Below are 23,188 nucleotides of genomic sequence, written 5' to 3'. Positions count from 1 at the left end.
TATTATACAGTTTATGGCAATTCTCAGTAAATGGTAATCTACAAGGATGGCTACAGGACAGACGATTCAGTCTAAATTAGTCAATTGGCACATTGTTCAAACATTTCTGTAGTCATTAACACCGTTAACTCTTTCTCAAAAGCCCCCGGACAATCGGTAATTTTTGAAAAATGCTAATTTTACTCAAATAATGTAATGATGTCTATATTGCAGTCATGCTTGTAAAAGAGGAGGTCAATTACTTTGTCATATGTAATAGCAATGACTAAACTATTGTATGCTCTCTGAAGTTTTATCTAATTGCTTTAAAGACAAAAACTAACTTTAATCAGTAGATGCAAACAGCTGGTTATGAAATGTACAATTCTGCTCTCCAGAGCAAAAGGGATTTCTAGACCTACTCATATAGCTTCATTTTTAAATGTTCCCAACAGTACTAGCGACCCCTATGTGGAAGCTAATGGCGATCCCAGTAAAGAATAAAGTACGAACATAACAGATTAAATGTATTTAATTTGATATGGAAAAAATAAGACTCACAATGTCCACTTATTAATAGATATGAATTGAGTGGCATGAACGACCTTGACGTTTCAATCTTAAATAATGGTTTCAAAATTAAATGAATTAACCAATTAGCCAGGAACCCAACCACATTATCAATAATCTGGGAAAATCTGGGAAAAGGACGGCCTGGAATGTTCACCCAGTAACACCCTCACAAAATGTACCCATAGAGATATCATAGGTGATATTATTGTGGGGGACAAAACATCATAATCATAAATTTATTTCTGCTTCACAAATCTTCAAGCCGAACCAAATATATTGATTTCAGTTTAAACAGACATATTTGTCTATTGATTCATTTAAATGTGGGAGAAACCAAAGCACATTGGTTGAATATAGAGCACAGCAAAACAGTACAGACGTCTTGACGTGTAGAAATTAAATGATACTGCCGTCGAACTCCCAAAACTGATACACTCACACAGGCACTGTAGCTAATTACGTGTGATTCGCATTTCACCCGGCAGAGGTCGCTGTCCGATCAGGGACAGTTTTGCCATGGCAGCAATATTTACTTCCTGGTTCACGGGTTCACGTTTTCACGTTTTCATTGATGGATTTCAGGGTAACTGGCAAGCTGGTCAATGTGCCTTTCTGGAGAGGATACAACGTTAGCGCACTCAGGTTACCCGTCTGTTTTATTTAGCGTGTAGATTGTGACACGGAACACAATGGAAGAAGCACAGAAGCAAGCTGATGTGTTTCTGGAGCTGAGGCAGCGTCTACAGAGTGGTCTTTTAGTTTTGAGGTAACTATCACAAATCAAACTGTATTCAGCTGGCTAGCAGGCTATCTAGGAACCGACTTTCAAATGTCATGAATCCTCATCCTCAGAATGTGTTGCTCCCTCGCTTGGCTACATACGTATCCGTTATTTCATGGATTTCATTGAAAGGAGGGACTGTGCATATCCACGTTGTTAGCAACCTAGCTACCTGTCTTTCGTGTCCTTTCAATGAATGAAGAGTGGACACAGATGATTAGCGCATTCCTGTCGCTGAATTATCAAGATATCAACTTATCTATCTATTTATCTATCTATCTATCTATCTATCTATCTATCTATCTATCTATCTATCTATCTATCTATCTAAATAAATAAACAAATAAATAAATAATCTGTCCACAAGCAAACTTTGACTTATACTCATTTACAGTAATGAGTAAGATATTGAAATCGCATTTTCATAATGTTATTGGAAAGCTAACCAGTTAAAGTCGGTTGTAATTAGCTAACTTGCAGGACAGTCATGTGAATGCAGAACTACAATTCTGATGCAGAACTCAATTTCTGGTTATGTACTTCAGACAGCTTGTGAGCAATAAGAAAGAAGAGTGGGAATTCTGTGGGTCGAAAATAAAGTTACGCCACCACCATGCATGAAACTCAGCCACGTCTGCTTTGGAGCAAGCCCAAATAGACAAAACTACTTTGGCTTATTCCAAAGCAGACTCCTCGGAGTTTCTTTTCTTGATCACTGATTGGAATTTTATTACCAACAAAATTTGCAAGGAAATACAAATTTCAATATATCCGCTTATAAAGAAGTGCATCTGGATACTGAACCTCTAAAGCTTAATTTTGTTGACGCGATTTTGTCCACATAATTTACAATTTGGTCGAATCAGTCAAACCTTGTTCAGCAAGGCTGGTATTTCCATCATGCAATATCGTGAGGACCACTAGAGGGAGCTATCGGTCTGCGCGAGAGGAGAGAAATTGTTCAAAATATTTGGCGTAACTTTTGGTTTCATTACTGAGTTCTCTGCTTAATTGTATACATATATTTTGTTTTACACTTTTAGCTAAATGTACATACAATGTATCATTATGTTCATTTGTATGGACATTAGCTGAATTATTGTAGATGTCTGATATGCTTTTGGAGCTGAGGGTGTAGTCTATTCAGTGTTCATTGCCGCAAACCCTCCTAACCTTTAAATGGGCCCTGGTGCGTGTACGTGTGTTCCAAGTTGATAAGATGGGCGCTGCATTGGCCTCATTGAAGCGTCTTCCGCCCAGGCTATTCCTTGCGAATACTTTCAAGTCTTTTTCTTTTTGGTGCGGTCCAATGAAATAACGGACTTTCAATTTTTTGTGGTTAGACACCATAAAATATGCAAGGTTTCCATAATTGCTCTTAACAAATTAAATCTGATCATAACGATCCACGGCTGGCTGTCTGTAATTCCATGCTAATCTGGCTTCAATGGTTTTGCTCCCCGACTGATTTCAAATGGATTTTCTGTCGTAGAAATTAAGCAGCAAGCACAGATTAATGAGTTGCTTAGCGTCATTTCTTTGCAAGTGTTTGGACCGTCGTGTGCTGCTGGGTGGTCCGTCGGAGGCGGCGTCTCTGTGTGTGGTTTGGCGCTGCGCCTCCCGCGGGTTACGGCTCCTTGTTGGCTCCTGCTGCAGATGCGTTCTCCCCGGGGCAGCGCGCGTCTCGTCCGCGGACCATGACGTATTGCCGGCCCCGGGAAAGTAATTGCATGAGGGCTGTAGTCGCGCGCGTGGCTGTACATCTTCTCTGCCTGAGAGCATCCAGCGTGGAGAGAGTCTGAGCCAAGCAAACCGCTCACCACAAGAATGCATCGCTCCTGCGTGGCTCATTAATCGAAACCTGGAATTAATAGTAATGGTGCCGCAAAAGGCAATAGATTTTTTTCACCTCCTGTCCTCTCCTTCTCTCTTTCATTCACTTACAAACACACACACACACACATACAGAGTGAGTGATGAGGTCTTTTTCGTTAATGTAGTGGTAGGTCCTTCTCTTTGCTGGAGGCTGTGAAGCTCCACTGAGGTTCTTCCCATACCAACCCCTGCCCATCTAACAAGTGGAAAAACCTATGTGTCCGGTCACCATGTCTGTTGCTATGTTGCGCAGTTTTGACACAGTGGTGCGTGTCTCCAGGAGTGATGTTACAGGGGACCCTTCTGACGTCGCAGTGTCCGGTGGAGACGCCTCGCTGCTGATCAGCATGCCCAGGGAGGTGCTTTGCGTGGAGTTGCCACCAGGGGTCACCCTTATAGAGGGGTCCTGCAGAGAGGTGTCCAATACACCAGGGGAGGGACTGCACCTGAGACTTCGCCTGCAGGTGGACCAGCACACAGGTATTTCTACCTCCAAAACTTTTATCACACTGCATTGTGTGTGTGTGTCTGTGTGTCTGTGTGTCTGTGTGTGTGTGTGTACGTTGGAGGGACAGGGAAACACAAACGGAGTCAGTCGCTTACTTTAACACAGACTTGAGTGTGTACCAACATTGTGTCTTACAGAACCAGTTTCCTTCATATGGTCAGCTATCCTTCCCTGGACAGCTGATCTAATCTGTGAAACTATTTATACATGTAGGTTACAGTGACTTTTGTACATATAGGCACAGACACATCCACCTATACACACACACACAAATCATACGGGACACAAAACGCAAATCTAGATGCCCATATAAGGTTTGTGATCTTTGACTTCAGTCATAAGAGCCCTTTGCATCTTGTGTGATGGGTGAATCTTGCTCACCCTAAGATACAATTCTCACACTGTTTTCTTGAGAATCCAAGGCAATAATTGTTTTACCTCAAGGACAAAGAACAAATGAACTTATACGGCGCACTAGACTTGCTTCGGGACGCTGCAGAGTCACTGCCGTGTCAAAAGCGGTGTTGATAAGGGAGCCCACTTGTTTTTTAGAGACATGATGAACTCCTCTATCACCTCCCTTCTCCCTGAGCAACGCGGTGCTGTGTTTTTAGGGGGCAAAGTAAATTATCGTAACGCACTCTGAAAAAGAAGTCACGACAAGGACAGAAGGAAGAGTCTTTCCAGACCAATCAGATCAAAAGCAAATTGGCTGTCAGCTTCGATCCAAGCAGTTGTGACACCTCAGTGTTTATTGGTACACAGTTCTGTCCAGGGCAAGGTTAACCATTTCTTTTTTGTTTTGTGTTGTTTACAAAGTTGTGGATGTTTTTTTTTTTTTTTTTTTGCAATCTTGCAGAAGCTCCAGGGAGTGTGATGAAGAGAGTGCAGATTGAGAAGAGTTATGGCTTCTCCTGTCAGAGGTGTGGGGAGAGAGTGCTGACAGAGAGGTGAGCGGGACATTTATTTATTTAACTCCCCACCCTCACAGGAAGGAGACCTGACTGTAGTTGGTCATTTCATCATTCTAGAAGATGAGCCCTCCAGAGAAGATGGATGGCAGCAGGTAGCCTCACCACCCTGCAGTCACCTCGCCACAGAGGAGCTGTGGCTGATGGCTCAGGAGAGATTGCTTGGGAGTGTGTGGAAAATAGTCTGTGTCTTACTTCTTACTTTGCCCTGATGCGCTTGGTGAAAACTGCAATATTGTCTCCGTTATTTACAGCTGGACTTGGCCCAGCTGAGCATCTCTGTAGATAAGTAGGTCTGATAAGGCTTGTAAGAGTCTGATAAAACTGGTTTATGTATGGCAACTTTTGCAGTGACCCCTGTTTGTTGTCCTTTAAAAAAAGACATGAAGGCTTCATTTACTCACACGAGTGTACATGGTGATCAGCATCACAGCTCTGCCTTTGATGTACAGGAAATGCTACAGAGCAGCCTGTCACATGGAAGTTGTCACACGTCTCTCATCAGCATGAAATGATGTTATGATATGGCGTTATTTCCCCTGCAGGGTGTTCCAGAGAGTGCTTCCTTTGCCCAACGGGAACTGGAACGCGCTGGTAGAGGACTGGTGTTGCCACCCTGACCCCTTCGCCAACAGGAAGCTGCTGCCCAGACCGGGGGACTGCTTACTGGGTGACACCTACTTCCTGCTGGCCAGAGATGATGAATGTGACCAGACACTCGCGCAGGAACCCAGCCCCGCTCCCACAGATGTCAGTCACAACCAAGACTCCAGACAGGTGGGCGTCCCAGTGGTGTGAACCAAAGCTCACAGATGTGGTCACCTATGCAGATCACGAATAACCTTCAGAAATGCTTGTAAGGCTACCATGGCCACAGCTCCCCAACAGTATTATAGTTCGCATTTTCTCTATGGTTCACATTTGGTTTAGGCACATCAGATATAGGATAAGGCTAAATATAGGAGAAATAGTCACAGTTTTCAGCACTCCTCTGGGAGACAGGGTGGAGCGAGTGGAACTCGGTGATCTGCTCCACAGGGGTGATTTTGCATAGCTCTGCTGCCCGTTTTATGGATGCTTCTGTTACCTTGCCTTTGAAGACGAACTCCATCAGAGTAACAGGATGAATTGATTTTTGGCTTCCTGTCTCTTCCTCACACTCTCTCTCCCCCCTCCCTCTCCCATTATCTCTCTCCCTCTCTCCGTCTCCCTGCCTTTCCTGCAGAAGCCCAGTAGTAAGCCGTCAGTCACCTGCAGGAGCTGTGGAGCCACACTGGGAGAGGCCGTAGCTGCAGGTACCCAGCCCCCTGTCACAAATATATGAACAATATAGAATGGCATCTGAATTAGGACATCACACAATATTAAAGACAGTCTTACATAAGACAAATAAGGTCAAGTGGTATTTTATACAGTCTGCTCCACCTCTGCTAAAAGGTAAGAGTAGTTTTTAATACTATTCACATTAGCAGCTCTCAGACCCAGCCATCTGGCATTACCTCTATCAGAGAGTGTTAAGTGTTCCTCTAATACATTGCTGTATTAAAGAGCACTTCACACAATTTAACAATTTGACAGCATCTGCTTTTAAAATCTAATTTACCCTAGCACTGTGCAAGATGCAGTTACCCGTTCATGACTTTTCTCTAAATTTGCGTGTTTAACACCCTCATGCCAGTTTGAAAAGCAGGGCTGCAAAGTAATCGAATTTGTGCTCATTTCCTACTTACTTCAAGCTGTCGTCGGAATGACAACTGTCTTCACGGTTGGTTGTCTGTCACGTCGCACTAATTTTATCTGTTTGTTTTGTGAAATGGCACTCTACCTTTTTGATCAATTGCCTTGTTTTACATAATGCAGCACCTGGCGTCCGTCAACTGCTTTATTTTTAAATCTGAAAATAGCCTGTCAGTGTGAGCCAGTCCAGCCTCCTTCACTGAATCTGTCTGCTGTCTCATTCTCATCTGTAGTTACCTTGTTTGGAGATGCATAGAACCTATTGACACCCCCCCCCCCCCCCAAAACCCTCTGGTTACATGTTTACATTCTCCTTTATTTTAGTTATAAATCGCACCTGTAGACAGTGTTTTTTAGACCTAGTCAAAGAAATGCATTCTTTTTGGTAAACAGCATTTGCCAGTCCAGGAGGGACTATATCTTGCAGCCTGTCTCTGAGCTAAAACATGAGAGGCACTATAGCTGTACTGGCTGCAGCCAGTGGAGTGATGTGACAGTGTGTTAGGTAAGACAAAACGATCTCAAATAGCGAGGTGTAACAAGAACATTACCACAGATTCTGCGCTCTATGCTTGTACAGTAAATGAACAGTGAAACAAAAGCTTATCACTTCTGTGTAAGTTGTGATAATGAAGGTGCTTGGCTTAAAAAGGGTATTTATTCAGCGATTGTGATTTTCTTGTTCTTATTTATTTTTATTTGTATTTTTTGTGCCTTTTTTTCCCTTTATGCAACCCTGTTTGGAATCACAATTCACACATTAGTCTTCTCACCCTGCAAAAATCTCCACACTTGCACGTAGAAAACCCCTATTTTTCACACTACAAGTCCTGCAGTTCAACATAGCGTTTTCATGCTTTTTATCCCTGTACTCAGTCCTGTTTTGGAATTAGATATTGTTTCACTACAACAACCTTAGCACTCAGGCAGGAGCCCTGAGGTAAGACAAATACAATCCTCCACTCATGCGGCCAATGACTTTCTTCCACCCTGTAAATCACACAGTGCAGTGGGTGCTCATTGGAGGATAGGCACTACTTCATTGATTTCATCCAAGCAACTCCAAGGCATCTGGAAAAATACGTAGCCTGAGTGTTTTGGTTGTTTACATGGCTGGTCGTTTCAGATGGTGTTCTTTTGCATTATGTCTGATTGTCTTAAGGTTATACTCCCATTACATGAATATTAATTTTATTTTTACTGTGTGCGTTTCTTTGAGGGCGTTTGTGTTAGTGAGGGCGTGGATGTTCATAGACAGGATAGTGGTGATGATGATGTGTGCATGTGTGTGTGTGTGCGTGTGTGTTCAGGACTGTGGTGATGTGTAATTTCACAGAAACACTGAAGCTCTACATCACAGAAGTGACAGTTATGCAGAAGGATGAGGAGAGAGATGACGACACAGTCAGACAATCCAGGTGATTACTGTGTGCAGAGTTGTGAACACACACACACACACACACACACACACACACAGTTATAGTTGCACAGAAATACTTGAGTAACACTTTTGCAGTGAAGGACAGGTAGTTAACTTGCCAGTCTCTGTGTGATTATGACTCAGCAGCTTGAATGAATTCAGCAGACTGATCCAGATGTTTCCGTGGGCATGGTGAGGAATCTCTCCTCCTTATCATCTGTGCTGTGTCTGAAATAGATGGCTCTTCCTGGAGCGGACCATAGCTGCAAGGCTGGTGGAATTATCTTCTACACAAAGCATGTTCCGCTTTTCTCTCCAGACTCCAAGTGGAAAACCATTTATCCTGGTAAGGACCTGGGTGTGTGTGTGTGCGTGTGCGTGCATGTACATGCATGTGTGTACGAGGTGAAGTTGTGCATGCATGTGTGTTTGTGAGGGGCCTGTGTGTGTGTTCCTCTGCGTGCATGTGTGTATGAGGTGAGATTGTGCGTACATATGTGTGTTAGGGGACTGTGGGTGTTCATGCGTATGCGCGCATGTGTGTGTGTATCTGTGCGTGTGAATGATGGCTCTTTTCCCCTCTCCTGCAGCTCTGGCTCCTGAACACTGACTCCCTCGTCGCCTCGCACTCCTCTCCAGCCGTCGGCAGTGACGCCTCCGTCGTTCCTGGAGATGGGCTCCACATCCAGCATCGATCATGCGCAGCCAGCAGCGCCATCAAAGTCCTCTATCTGCTGTGCGCACCCAGCATGCACCAGGAGTAAGTCATTCAGTCGCACAGTCAGTGTTCGTCCCATCCTAATCAGAGTTCCAGAGAGACGGAGCCCAGCGGGCTTTGGGGCTCTTTCACGTACACTCACAGTAATGGGCTATTTCTTCAGAAGCTGAATATTTGGACTAATGTGAAACCCGCATGAATAAGAATGATTTGATTTCTAGAGCTGCACCAAGGAGCTGAATTTGCAGCTGGCTTCAGGGGCAGACACAGTCTGGCCAAGATTTAGTCTTGTACTCCTGACAGTATCTACCGTAGCGGCAAGCAAATAGCTTTTAATCAGTGTGAAACTGAACACATTTCTCACTCCTTGTGTTACACCCTAGATGATATATCAGAAGTTTAAAGGCTAGCGATCAACTGCCAAAAAGTGAAAGTGTCCTCCGCTTCGCCCTTCAGTGAAGCATGTGCGCATACCTGGAGCACCAGGTTGTCACAATGTCTTCAGTTAATCAATAGAGTCTGTGAAAACCTGCAGACTCTGCAGCTCTGCAGAACTGAATGTGCTGAACCCCTGGTCTGTTGTATGAAATGGAATATTTCTGGAATGTCACAAAAAGCACTTTTTTTTTTTTTAACCCACAGCGGATGCTGCCCAGTGTCTCTGGGCTCTCTTGGGACATTGTTGAGTCAGTGTTGCATGATCATTTGTTCAGAAACACGGGGCCTTCCTCTTGGCTTCTGCTAAATACAGAATGTCATTAAATCAGAGGTCAGGCAGCAACTGAATCTCCTCAGTGGCTTCTGGTACATTTGCTGGGCCTCTGCAGAATTTCCTCTGTCACTTTGGTTTGGTGTGTGATTATTCCCACCGTCCCCAGCTGTGTGTGAATTATTAATATGCCTGACCCAGCTACCCTCTCTGTGCGAGATTATTTTCCCTTTCCCTTTCCAATGGGTGGCCATTGACACCTCTGTTTGCTGTAGCTGAACCCTGGCAGAAACTAAATCAAAGCCTGTCTTACTGCTTGGTTGTCTGACACTGGGAGTGTAGGCTTTTATCTCCCCTGACTGAGGTGAAATTTACCATCTCTCCAAGGCAGCCAGTGTACAAATACCATAGCAACCTACAGACCAGGATAATCAGCCACAGTGCATGGGAACTTGACTACAATTATACTCGCTCTCTTTCTGACGTTATTTCTCTCTTTTCACAGACACAGACGTACTCAGATATACTCACACGAACACAAACACGCACACAGAGACATAAAAACGAAGCACGTTGTGCTGATATCGTCACTCCACCGGTCCAACTTTTAAGAAACTCCAGTTCAGCTCTGGAAAAGAAAGCATGCTGCTCATGTCATGCATGCGGTATTAAACGTTTCTCTCTAGTTCCCTACGCAATGACAAAAGCTTCACAGGAAGAACAAGGAGAAGTATTCTGTTCTTCAGAAATATCGAAGGGGGCGATTGTTCTTCCACAGAGAGCGGAGACAATAATGATAGAATGGGAAGAGGGCAGGGTGTTCCGCTCCAGGAGCAAGGACTGCTATCAAAGGAGCTGAACTGTATGAGTGTGCGTGTGAGCGTGCACATGTGACTTGTGACATGTGGGGACATGGGGTGGCCTGTTGACAGCAGCGGTCTCTGGCGTGTGTGGGGGCGTGTGAGACTGGGGGCTCAACATCGGCAGCTCTGATAAAGGTCACTCCCTTGTCGCCTTTTTTTCCCCCTCTCCAAACTGAGAGGCACGGAGCTTTTTTCTACCCCACAAAGAGACAGACAGACATTCAGACCGGGTCTGGCTGGGGATGCTCTGCAGTTTCATCAGGAGGAGCAATGTCTCTGTACAGATCTATGAGAATCGCTGCCACATACGCTGGGCATGTCTGTGGAGCCTCTCTGGCCTTGTTGCACTGATGATGTCTGCTGCAGGAGTGAACTCTGAAGCATTCCTCAGGGAATGGAGGCAGAGATTGCGTTTCTGTGATGGAGGAGGATGGGCTTGCACCTCGGATAAAGTTCTACCATCATTGTGCCCAGGGGGAGTAAGTCTCTCTCTCACCTGCAGGGGGCAGACAGGATAACCACAGAGGGCAGCGTGCAGCCTCGAGATAAACCCGTTTCACTTATGAAAACTGAGTTTGCATCATTCGCATTGTGTGTGACAGAAAAATAATTTTGAAATAGCTTTCTTTTGGTCTCTTCTCTGATCAGCGCGGTCTCTCATTGGGGTCCAAGAATCTGACAGCTTCTGACACTATGACAGAATTGCTGTAATTACACATGCTCCAGATTAAAGGAAAGAATTTCTGCTTCTGGGCAGGGAAGGCGAAGTGTGGTGGGTCACACGCCGTTGATACACTATGCTGTTAAATCTGTCCATACTGAAAAGTAGCCAGGAGCAGCAAGTCCCAGATTGGAGCGATGGTCAGGGTGAGAACTGCAGCAGGGGAAATATGTTCTCCACTCATTGTAATGTGTGTGTGTGATTGTTTACCTACATCACCTTATGTGTTTATTCAGCTTTGACTTGATTTCAGTCGTCTTTCGCTGTAATCGAAATAACCGCACACACACAGCCAGAAAGAGCATTAAGAAACTGATCAAAAGTGAACTGGCCTTAGGGAGAGCAATTGAACACAGATAACAAGGAGAGCTTGGCTCAGGGAGAATAGTCGCACACAGACACAAGGAGAGCTGGGGGCTGAATAATCATGCACAGATCCAGAAAATGCAGTTTGAGCAGAGGGCACAGGAAACTGTTCCTGTTTTAATCTTACACATTTTTAATAGGCCATAATGTGTGCCCGTATTTGGCTGCGGTGCAAATATTCATTTCAAGTAGCGGAGTATCAGCAAGCTGTGCCAGTGTTCTCCGAGTGTTAATTAATGTGTTGCTGATGCATCTGTAATGAGCAAGAGAGTCGGTGAGGTCTCGTCTGACGGACTGCTGGCTGGCACCCGGAGATCGTTTTATCAGTTCAGTTCCCGAACGCGGTGGAGAGGCTGCCAGGTGTAGCGCTAGGAGCTGGCACGGAAGTGCGCTCCCGTGACCGTCGGCGCTTAGCTGTCGGGCGCTTCGCGTAACGTTAGACCGGCGGTGGCGTGCGGCGACGTCCACCGTGTGTGTGCGGCATGCGGCGTGTGCCGCTGCGGCCGAAGGCCCGTGGAAGCGAGTGTGTCTCGTTACAGCCCTACATCGATGGTGGAAGTGTCGTAGAAACGTCCCAAAGTGATTGTCACCGGATGTATGAGCTGTTCCATTTGTCGGGACATCAGTCAGTCAGTTTTCCTTTTGCTCCGTCTTCTCCCTCCTACTCTCTATCTCTCTCTCTCCCCCCCTTTTCTGCCTCACAGTCCCCACTCAATAATGGCACCATTAAAACTGCAATTCCTCAAACTGTCAGATTAACACAATTTATGTCACTTCAGCAGGAAGTGTTCTTCTGGGGGCTAATGGAGATGATTATTTGCGTTCTGCTGAGCAGTACAAGAGTTAGTAAGTGTGTTTGGGGGGTGTGTGTCTCCCTCTCTCTCTTTCCCTCTCTCCCTCACTCACTGTGTCTCTGCAGCATCACAGATGCCTGGGAGAAGGACGTTGGTGTTCACCCCCTGGTCCTGCCCCAAACTACATGCCAGGAGGTGATGCATCTGTTGACCGCCAGCACTTCCCGTCTCCCTCCACCTCTGCGCAGAATGAACTCCTATCAGGTGAATCTTTTGCTGTGTAATCTGGTCAGACTGCCCTGCTCACAGAGGATGGAGAGGTATACAGTTTAGACCCCTCCTGAGCCCTTGTTTGCCTGAGAGATTGTATTTCCTGTCCTGTTAATGTGGAAATGCAGTCTTGAGTTGTGGTTTCCACTCTGTCTCTGCTTGGCTGCCTGCTCTGTGGAGACAGGTGAGGAGTCAATGTCATTGTCAGACACTGTAACACCTGTACTTGTTCTGCGCTGTCTGACTCACTTAACAGGGGCATTACTTTGGTAAGTACTGCCCTTTGTGTGGTAAACTGTAAGACATTATGGATAGGAGCTGCAGCATCCGTAACAGCATGAGTCACTGCAGGTGTCAGCCTGCTAAATTAGGCAATCATTTGGAAAGTAGCAATAACTTCTTGAAAAGAGCCAGTAAATACTCATCCGTGTTTTCTTGGCTTGCTAGCAATATAGGTATAGGGAATATTATTTTCTCCTCTTATGAAGAATTACAATAAAATGTTATATAGCCCAAAAAAATGTCAGGAATCATGATTCATGTTCTACTGATTGAGGGAGGGAGTATTCTCACTGTACTGTTCCTCACTGCTGATTGGGCACAGCTTTTGATTCTATAATCTTATCAGCAGGAAAAAAAAGACTGTCCAAACTTGGAATACAGCTTCAGTGTGGTCATTAGTAAACGTCACGTGGCTTTCACAGCAACCAGATACGGGACTTTTTGTATTTCGGGGGTCTGAGCACACTCTTGGGAGCAAGTTTTAGATAAGAATAAATTTCAGGGCAAAAGCCCACTCTAAAGGGTTGCACTGAGAATCTTTCATGGCTACTGGCCCTGAACCTGTGTGACAGTTTAAGGGTAATTACGCAGTGTGAGCTCGTTTGAAGTCATCGGCACACTCACATGAGCGACGGCGGCTTCCAGCATCACCTGAGAGACTGCCGCTTCCAGGAAGTGACTTTCTGCTGCCACCAGGTACAAAAACATTTAAAATCCTGTCTAACAGATCAACGGCTGCTTTTAAGACTCCCCCCAACCCCCCCCCCCACCACTGCCCATCTCGTTATAAAGAAATCCTTTGATTAAAACGCCCGCTCTCGGTACTTCCATTTTTTTTTTCCTTCCAGACATTCTCCTAATTAAACTAGAAACCCTTCATCGCTTGGCAATTTCATATCCCTCCTCAGATGAGGCGAGTTCCTCCTCTGGGTAGGAGTGTGGAGACAAACAGACGTTTGGATGTTATTACACTACAGCCTGTAGGGAGGACTTCTCCCTCCCACCGAAGCTCAGAGCCGCTCCAGAAAGCATGCTTTCATTTGCGTTCGCATGTGTGCCTGTGTTTGTTTACATGCATGTTGGTGCGCATGTGTGGGCATTTGTGTGTTGGCATAAACAGATCTGATTTATATATAGCTGAGGTTATGAGTACATAAGTATTCATATTTTTCCACAGACATCACAAACAGGTCCGTGTCAGAAGTTGCAGTAATTTCAGCATATTTACATCTGTAATGCTTTGGCAAGTAATGTCCCGTTTTCACTAGTTAGGATTACTACAGAGATGGAACTAACACGGTGACTACCTTTTAGCTCTGTAGGAAGGCTGAACACAAACCTGTCTTTGCAGTCCTTTGTAGCAGTCTGCAGTCCTGAGCAGTCAGGTTGCCGACACAGAACACAGAGTATTGCCAGAAGAGGTGAGGGAGGGGGAGTCTGCAGTCTGGGTTGAGTGACTCCAGCGGTAATGTGTTTAAATCCATCAGTGTCTTTAACACATCTGAGAGGAGGGGGGGGGGGTTGGGGGGAGACGACAACACACTAGGCAGAGGACCAGACTAACAGAATAAACCACCCAGATTCTGTTACAGGAAAGTGGCCGAGTTTCCTCTCCTGTCTGGAAACTTCTATACATAGGGCATGTCATACATCACTGTCTTTCTGAAGTGATCCTGCTGCATGACTTCAGTAAGTTGTACGTCCTGTGCCTTGAAGGCCCAGCTCTCTGTGGGTCTGAGACATGTCCTCCCTGCATGTTGGGAACCAGTCCTCTGTGTGTGTGTGTGTGTGTGTGTGTGTGTGTGGCCCTGCTCTGTGCACCTTGAACCCGCTGCTCCTCAGTGGCATAGCCTTCTGCATGTCGAAGGCCCAGTTCTTTTTGCTGAGTGGCCATTGTTTTTTGGGGCAGTGCTCTGAGATGTGCTTGCTTTCTGTGTTTATGAATAGATCTGAGTGGCGTGTTCTGCCCTCTTCAGAGTACAGCAGTAAAAGACTCCACAGCACTCACTGTTTAAAGTACCCCTTTTGCAGTGTGAGAAGTTCTGTTCATTAATTGCAGATATTAATACAGCCTGGAAAACAATAGATGGTGATCTATGGTGGTAAAACATCAGACCCTGATGGATACAGTCCAGGCCTCCTCCTTATATGCTGACACATGTAGCTTGTAGCTTGTGTAAATAGGTTATTTCCCTGTGCTGTTGGTTCCTGAGTGCGCAGCTGGCCAAAGTGTGCCTGAGTGGAATATGCAAATGCTCTCCTTCCTCTTCACTTAGCTGTTTCTGTGTGCCTTTCCTGCTTATCTTCAAGGGAAGCATTTTCACCAAGTTGGGGGGGAATATTTAGCTGTTGCCCTGCCGAGTCCTGACCGCACCGATAAGGAAGTGGCCGGCAGGGGACATCAAAGGCAAATGTTTTTTGGCAGTCAAATTGGAAATGTGACAGGATAACTCCAGAAAGTGAGACCTGATAGAATGACTCTTACCAAAAATGGGATGTTCCCACTTAAAATGGCTTGCTGTAGTGTTTGTAGTTGTTGTTTTGGAGATCTGGGAATAATAGTAATAATAATAATAATATATAATAAATGATAATAATAATTCTACCAAAGACACCGCCATCCACAGCTGAAGAAGGGGGTTGTTGTCTTGCCTTGCCTTTCACAGGAGAAGGACTTTCCCACAGCCAAAAAAGCTAGCACACGGTAGCACAGGCCTATATAGCATATTAACAACTTTTGGTGTTGGGGGTCTCCTTGAATCTCACCTCCTTTCCTGCACAGATTGCAGGTGATCCAGGAGAACCCCCCCCCCCACTGACAGCCACTGTGTACGTCAGCAAGAATTACTCACCTTAACACAGAGGCCTGCTGGAGTGAGGGCATCACCTAGCAGATGTGGAACGCTGTTTTGGAGGGGACATGAATTTTTAACATTGCTGAGAGCCTGCAGCCCCGCATGTGGGTGTTTGTAGAGGTGGCCATTGTCTGAATGTACCAGAGCTGTCTGAGCCGAAGATGTTGTTAAATTCAAGACAACAGCAAACACTGTTCACAAAGACAAATCTAAACCCTTTGGTGCTTCACTTGTAATTGTCATCAACAGCTTTGGGAAGGCTTTGTGTGCAGTGTGCTGTTTGTACTGCACATGTGTCAGGAAAATGTATCAGGACATGGGCAATTTGTAAATGGATTTTTTAAAATGCAATTGTCACTTCTACTAGGGACAGTTCTGTGTACAGCTGTATTTTGAAGTAATCCTGATATTGCTGACATTGCTATGCTGTTGTAGTTGAACCGCTGGATTAAAGTGAGCTCTGTAATCCACATTCGCAAGGTAAAACCACATAATCCAGGTGTAGGGTCTTGTTTTATGTAAGGCAAACCAATTTCAAAGTGATGGGAGGGAAATTAAGCAACAACTTCTTGACTGGAATTGAGAATTGGTACTAATTTAAAGAAGTGTAAATTAATTTACACTGCTTGACATTCATGATAAATAAATGGAATAATTGGTCTCCACAGTGGATACTGTAAATCCTTAAGGAAGAGTCAGGAGAAGACAGGAGGGAAAATAAATAAGTAAATAGTTCAGAAAGAGAAATAACTTGGCATATTGTAATGTGTGTGCCACAGTTAAAAAAGAAAAAAGTCACATACTCTTCTAGAAGCAAATTGCTGAAGGTGCAAAAGGTAGCCAAAAGTGCTTTTTCATTATTTTAACAGAAGGAAAGTTAAGGAAGAGTTTATGTGCACTAAGTACAGACGGTGGTTTTCTTTATAGCAATACAAATATCTCAGAAACACTGGACAGATACTCTGCTGAGAGCTTCACCGAGGAAGATTTTACTACTACTACGCCTAAAGACACATCAGTTTCATCAGTCAGCAGCATAAGCAGTAGATTCCGTTAACATGATTCTGATTTACCTTGGTTATCATGGAAAGTTATGAGCATTTACTGTATATGTGTGAATGTTAGTGTCAAGGTAAAATGCGAACAGGTAGCTCTTAAATGGCTTAGTTGGTAGGGCACTCTCCTTGAATACAGGATGAGCCCTATGGCCTGGGTTCGAAACCAGACATACAATCTACTGACAATGACTAGGAACCCATAGTTGTGAAATTACATTACACTTACACTCACTGGTCTGGGAGTGCTGTTAGCCTGGTCTGACACTGTTGCTCATTCACTTTGAAGGGATACACTTCTGTTCCTTTATGCTGCAAGTCGCTCTGGATAAGAATGTCTGCTAAATGAATGTAATGTCATGAAATAAAATTGCTTTGTTCAGCTGGGGGTGTGGGTAGGTAGATTGGTCAGGGTCTCCTTATCACACTGCTTTTAGCACCCTGTGACTGTGGTTGCTCCCATATGACCCCTGACATTTTTGTGAGACAAGCCTATATTAGTACAGTTGGAGATCGCAAGAATGGTTGGATAAAAGGGGGGAAATCTGGAACTTTATATTCATGATTTTTTAACAAGTTTTCATTTTTCACAGGTGGCGTTTATGAGACTGTGAGGTCACACCTTGATCATTCCTGGTCTGTGGGTTCTCGCAGAGTTCAGGGTCATGCCCTCCAGATGTTACCATGGACCTCAAAGAAAAGTGTTTGAAATGAACCATTCCAGGCCAAATAAAGTGTTTATGTGTTATACTTGTTTCAGCAGCATTTTAAAGCCAGTCTTCAGAAAACTCATTTTGTACACATGAAATAAATCTACAGCTGTCTGAAACGTCCCCTGGACCTCACAAGCAGACAGAAGTCCTAAATTTGACCTTTACATTTGACTGTGTAACTATTCAGAGTGTGTTTTTTGTGGTTGTGTGTGACTGAGGCTGTATTTGTCTTGGATAGTGATTCAGTCATAAGAGGTTCAGCCAATGTGTGCTCAGTGACTCTGCAAACACTCAATGCTGCCAACCTGGCCACTAGATCCTGCAGCATAGACTGAAGATAACCAGCAAGCTCTGCTGTAAAAATTGTGGATAATCGCCACATCCTGCTGTACAGACTGCAGATCCTGTTTTCAAGCCTGGGTATGACCACAATATCCTGCTGTAAAGACTGAAGATGACCACCACATCTTGTTGGAAATTATGCAGTGCAGTTTATTTAAAAAAAGATTCACTAAAGGAAAAGGTTATATATGTAAGGCAGTGAAATCTGTGCCCACAACCCTTCTCCCTCAATTCAAGAAGCAAAATCTGGAATGCAGTGTCTGACCGTTCCTGCCCAAAAAAGCCTTGTTGCTTTTTTGGTAGCATGTAGCAGTCGTATTTGAGTACTTAAAAATCGGTGCTGTCCAGTTGTTGCATTTGTGTTGGTCTGCTCTCTTACAGATAATGTAATTGAAATTCATGTTACTTCACCATCCAATTACCAGAGACTCTCGAGCACACATAGAGACAGAGACTAAGACACACTCATACATGCACTTGACTGCATGGCAGCCAATAATGAACAGGCTGGCTGGTTTTATCTCTGGTGGCTGAAGTGTGTGCTTTCACGTTGGCTCATGACAGAAGAACATTCCAGAACACAGAGTGGGAGAAAGGGGTCCTGTGGAACTCATCCTCTCTCTGAAGCTCTGTGCTGTGTAATCTCAAATAATATTCACCTTGGTACAGGATAAAGGTTGTGCTTAGAGACATCTCTGATGCACTGCACTGGGTGTTTTGGTGTCCATTCCTTCTCTTCATTCTCCTTTCTCCTTGTCTTCATTCTGAGAAGCCACACAGAAAGAAGAATCTCTTTCTCCCCCTTTCTTGTGTGTGTGTGCAAATATATATGTATTTACTATTCTTTATCATTATTTTTCCACCATAGCAGCTTTCGTATAATCCAGTATTGAGTTTACAGAAGCATTGACGAGGAAAACATGCTGCTTTTATGAAGTCGTGAACATGGTTCACTTTTTTCTAAGATTTTTTTTTCTGAGTGACGATATCTGCACCTTTCTCTTGTTTCTGCCAGGAGCCATCACAGCCCCCATTTCCCGTTTTGTCATATTAACCATGTAATATTGGGTGATGATTGATAGTGTTTATGTAGCACTGACAGGCAGGAACACTGTCCTATCTTTAATACTGCAGGAAAAGCAGACGGCTTTTAATTTTACCTGTTTTCTCAATTTCTGTGACACACAATAGGCTACCAGCTGCAGTCGGGAGAGGTAGCCGACAGCGTAATGACTTCATTTCTCTCGTACTAATTATGGAGCCGTTTATAAAAGCTACGCTGCCTCGACTTGAAGATGCTAGGCAAAATTTGATTACTTCCTTGCGTTTCATGAATAAGACAGTATAGTCATACATTTAAAAACAATAAATCATACGTCCCACGCCACCTGTGCAGAAATTGCGGGAATTTAACATTTTATTTTAAGGATAGGATGTTTAAAAGTGTACGATCGAAATCCGTGATGTGTTACATGAGAATTAAAAAAAAAAAAAATCCAAGAATAAAGGCCTCTTGTTTCAAGGTGTCAGGGCAAGCATCTCTCGAGACGTCAGGATGTGTGGAGTAATTACGTTCCTTAAATTATCGCTGTGAAAAACACCTGGAGATATATATACGAGAGGATTTGGCACAGCGTGCTACTTCGTTGAGCGAGATCTCTGGGGCTATGAACGGCCGCCTTCGCGGTAATTTCTTGGGACTCGAAACGAGGCTGTGTGTGAGCGGAAGAGTGAAGCCCTGGCCGGCGCGCGGGGCGCTCTCCGCGAGACACGGCACGCGGTGCACGGAATTCGATTACCTCACTCGCCGCGGCGGGGAGCGCGCTCCGCTCCCGCGCATCGCCCGAGATAAGCCGGCGGGGCTTTTATGGGGTGAGGAAATGTAATTACACGCTATCCATGAAAGCTGCACTGTCCAGCGGTTTCCGGCTGAGGATACGCGGCGGGTAGATAGCGTCCCCCAGGCACAGGTCCGGGGGTCAGCAAACTCATCCCCAGACCGATTCGCAAACATTTTATGCAAAAAGGCAGCCGCTGACCCTATTAAGCAGTACTAGGTCTATATCTATTCCGGGACACTGCGCCTCACGACCAACAATGAGTAATGGTGTAAAATAGCGTGCCAGGTGCATCATGAAGCGGCTATTTTTACGACCATTTCCCCCAAATATGATAGGCTGGATTTGTCCTCTGTAGATAAGCGGATTTACAATAAAAAATAAACAGAGAATTTGAAATCGTTGAGGGGTAAAGGCATAAAGTGAATAGGCTAATTAGGTATCTTCGCTGCTGCGCAGTGAAAGTGCAGTTTTCTGGCCTTTTTCGCGGGTGTAAATGAAGCAGACTAAAATTAGCCCGTCGGCGCGAGTCCGCGGTGTGAGGAAGTAATGAGACGCACGCGGCGATATTCTTCAGAGAGCGGGGAGCTGACAGAAATACCCGCAGAGACAAATTCCCGGTCAGTATGTCCCAATAGAAATGTTTAAAGATGTTATTTTTTTCCTCTGTGTGATTAGCTTTAGCATAAAGGTAAATATTCAAATAAAAAGAAAAAGAAAATATGACAATTTTTTATTCTTCACTTGCTTTGAGCCATATTATATCATGCTGTTCAACGTATGCTTTATCCCTGCAATTTCCACTCATATTTATTATTTCATCCATAAACCAAAAGGCTCTCTTCCTCAATTTATTAAACATAATTCAAGTATATTTTGGGTTGTATAATTAATTTATTTTTGTCCATGTGATACTCTCTCTGTCTCTCTCTTTCTACATTTATATTTTTCTCTATATTATAGTTTTATCGTTTATTATAGCTTATATTACAACCATACAGCCATGTTTCTCGAATTCATTTAAAACTTTTTTTTTTTTTTTTTTTTATCAGTGGTCTAATCTGCATGTTTTGTCTTCATTGTACCTCAGCAGATGCTGTCTCCCAGGGGCGTAGGACTGAATCTACTATGAGGTTTCTGACAGGCCAAGTTTAACACAGTTAGGGCTGCTTTCCCAGCAGGTTCAGACACCACAGACCGCCATGACAAATGACCCCTTTCAGCTAAACCTGGTTTGCTCCCTGATTGGATGGATTTTCTCTTCCTTGCCACCATATACCTCCAGAAAACTTCCACTTGTCCTCATCTCCTCCAAAGCATCGTCAGGCAGCTCACAGGCATGCGGGAATAAACTGAAAACATTCATGGTTCTTTTTTTTAAAAGGCTCCACCTAGAAGTATGCTGGTGTCTTTGTGTGCTGTATGTCTGCTCCAGCAAATGGGTCAGAGCTGGGGAATAAAATGAAGCTTGGTGTTTTGACACAAAGACATAATCACAGAGCTGTATAGCCTTGCAACCCCAACTCAGTCGGTTGCAGCACAGACCTAATGACGAAGCTGAAGTCTTACTGAAGCAGCACGCTGCACAGAACACTGTTTTCACCCATGGTGAAACAGCAGCGGTTCTGCACACTCACCTGTCAGGATAGGAGCGGTATCATTATAGAAACAATCTAAAGAATACAGTTGTCTGAGCAATCCTGAAAGATCAGCTTGCTGACCTTGAATAAAGTATGACCCTGAATAAATGAATTTCATATTTAGATTTTCCAAACAATTGCTTATGTTAATTTCTTTAATCTGTGAATTCAGCTGTGACTGTTTTTTGTGTGTATGTGTATGTGTGTGTGTGTGTGGGGGGGGGGGGGTATTCGTGTGATTGCTCTTCACTGCAGTGGAGGTCAGATACTCTGTTCTCTTGGATTGGGTGAAGGAAACTCTCTGTGGTGGAAAAGCAAGGAGTGGAAAAAGCGTAGGAGTGATTGCCCCTCTCCCTACAACCCATCCCATGATCTTTAATTCTTTTTCACTGGCTCAATAATAACCCTTAATGCCATTTTCCACTGTACAGATAGGAAAGATAGGATAAACCTCTGGTGCCTGGTTCCAGTACTACCGTAAAAAAGAGATACTGAAACAACATTGTTCCAGCTCCACAGCAGAGAAAGGGTGGGACACATTTTATCAGCCTGAAATTGTTTTGGCAAAGGATCTTCTTCTCTCCTCCCTCATCTTCTCCCTTCCTTTACTCAATGTCTCTAACCCCCACTTTGTAATCCCATTTCCCTTATCATTTTCCCTCTTCCTCCACCTCCTCTGCATCCTCCTCTCCCTCTCCCCTCCTCTGTGCCTGGTTGCAGGTCGTCTCTCCCACAGAGTTTCCAGGCGGCCCCATCTGAAGGTCTCCTGTGACTCATTAGTACGTTTAATGATCTCCACACATTCAGGGAATCACGGCTGTGGGGAGCCTCCGAAAATGCCATGCCCACGGGCAAGGACTGGGCACAGAAACAGGGGTGCCCTTGGGCAAGGACTGGATACAGCTACAGCAAACATACACTTTGCTCAAGGTGCAGACTGAATATAGACCTTATATAACACAGTGCCAGCATTACTGTAAAATAAAAGCTCACAATAATGTTAGATGGAAGCTTGGCATATACTAAGTTCATAAATTGAATAGACTCTCCCGTGACTACCAATAAAAGTAACGCGATTATTTGAGAATGCCACTTGTTTAATAGTCAGTTTGAATTTCAAAATGAAACTGCGATATCTGCTGTTGTATCCCTGATTATTGCCTCGAAACCTCAAGGCATTCAAAGCAATGCGGATGTAAAACTTGAAATTCCGTAAAATCGGCTGAGTGTCAGAACCTTTTTTGTTTTCTCACTCTACCTTTTTTTTCCTTGAAAGGCTTTTGCATTTATATGTCACGTGAGTCATTTTCAGTCAAGCAGAAATGTTGGCGCCTGAATGACACCTGACACACTGATAATGTGAGGGCTCACATGATCAGGATACTGCACACTACAGGAGGGAATATTGATATCTAAAAACAAAAGGAGATCAAACTCCACCTTAGACTGAGTGAGTAGCACTCAGTAATGAGCCAAACCAGGGTTAATGTTTTTGGTTTCTACATGTACGCTCTGGTCATTACTTTGATTTAAAGAGCAGTGATTGAATAAGAATGGGTGTGATGAAATGACATTAGCAGCTACAGGGTCTTCAGCACTGCCTCCCCCTCCTTCTCTTCCTCTTTCCCTCTCTCGCCCTCTCTCCCTTCCTCATTCCCTTTTGTCTACATCTCCCCATACTTAAAGTCTAGCCCTGGGAAAAGTGCACATGGTTGTCAAGGTTACTATGGCAATTTAAATGCCACTGTTACTCATTTTTATCACACATTTGTGGGTCTAATAAAAGTTTTAGTTTCTAGTCACCCTGTGCTGTTTTCCCTCTTGTGTCTATAAAAAGCAGTTAACCCTATAATCCATTTCCTTCTCCAGTATGTAAACATACCTTTTTTCTGGTTATCCTACATTTTATCCTACATTTAAGCATTTTCTTTTCAGAAAAGGATTACTTCAACATTTCTTTTTTTAAAACAAGTCAGTTGAGTGAGATATATTCCTTTCTTTTCCTTGGGCGGGGTTTGTCACCCATCACCGTGGTGACAGTGGGGGCACGGGCGAGAAGGCTCAGCCAGTCCCGATCGGAGGGAGCTATCTCTGTCTGGATCCTGTGAAACGTCAGCAGAATTGAAAGCGGGCTGCCTTGACCCCCGCAGGAGGCTGCAGCTGAAGGATGGAAGGTTG

The 23,188-nt window shown here is 44.3% G+C and overlaps 1 protein-coding gene across 1 annotated transcript; it reads left to right on the top strand.

Moving 5' to 3' along the window:
- Positions 1-1,129: 1,129 nt before the first annotated feature.
- On the top strand, positions 1,130-17,197 carry ube3d (ubiquitin protein ligase E3D). The gene is made up of 10 exons (XM_036539562.1): positions 1,130-1,318; positions 3,489-3,688; positions 4,576-4,666; positions 5,233-5,464; positions 5,913-5,982; positions 7,761-7,842; positions 8,082-8,190; positions 8,435-8,604; positions 12,141-12,279; positions 17,071-17,197. The coding sequence occupies exons 1-10, from the start codon at positions 1,242-1,244 to the stop codon at positions 17,089-17,091; spliced, it is 1,191 nt and encodes a 396-aa protein (XP_036395455.1). The 5' UTR covers positions 1,130-1,241; the 3' UTR covers positions 17,092-17,197.
- The last annotated feature ends 5,991 nt before the right edge of the window (positions 17,198-23,188 follow it).

This window comes from Megalops cyprinoides, chromosome 10 (assembly GCF_013368585.1).
Source record: "Megalops cyprinoides isolate fMegCyp1 chromosome 10, fMegCyp1.pri, whole genome shotgun sequence".
Lineage (NCBI taxonomy): Eukaryota > Metazoa > Chordata > Actinopteri > Elopiformes > Megalopidae > Megalops > Megalops cyprinoides.
The sequence above is the reverse complement of the archived record's forward strand: the minus strand, read 5'-3'. Positions and strand labels throughout refer to the sequence as shown.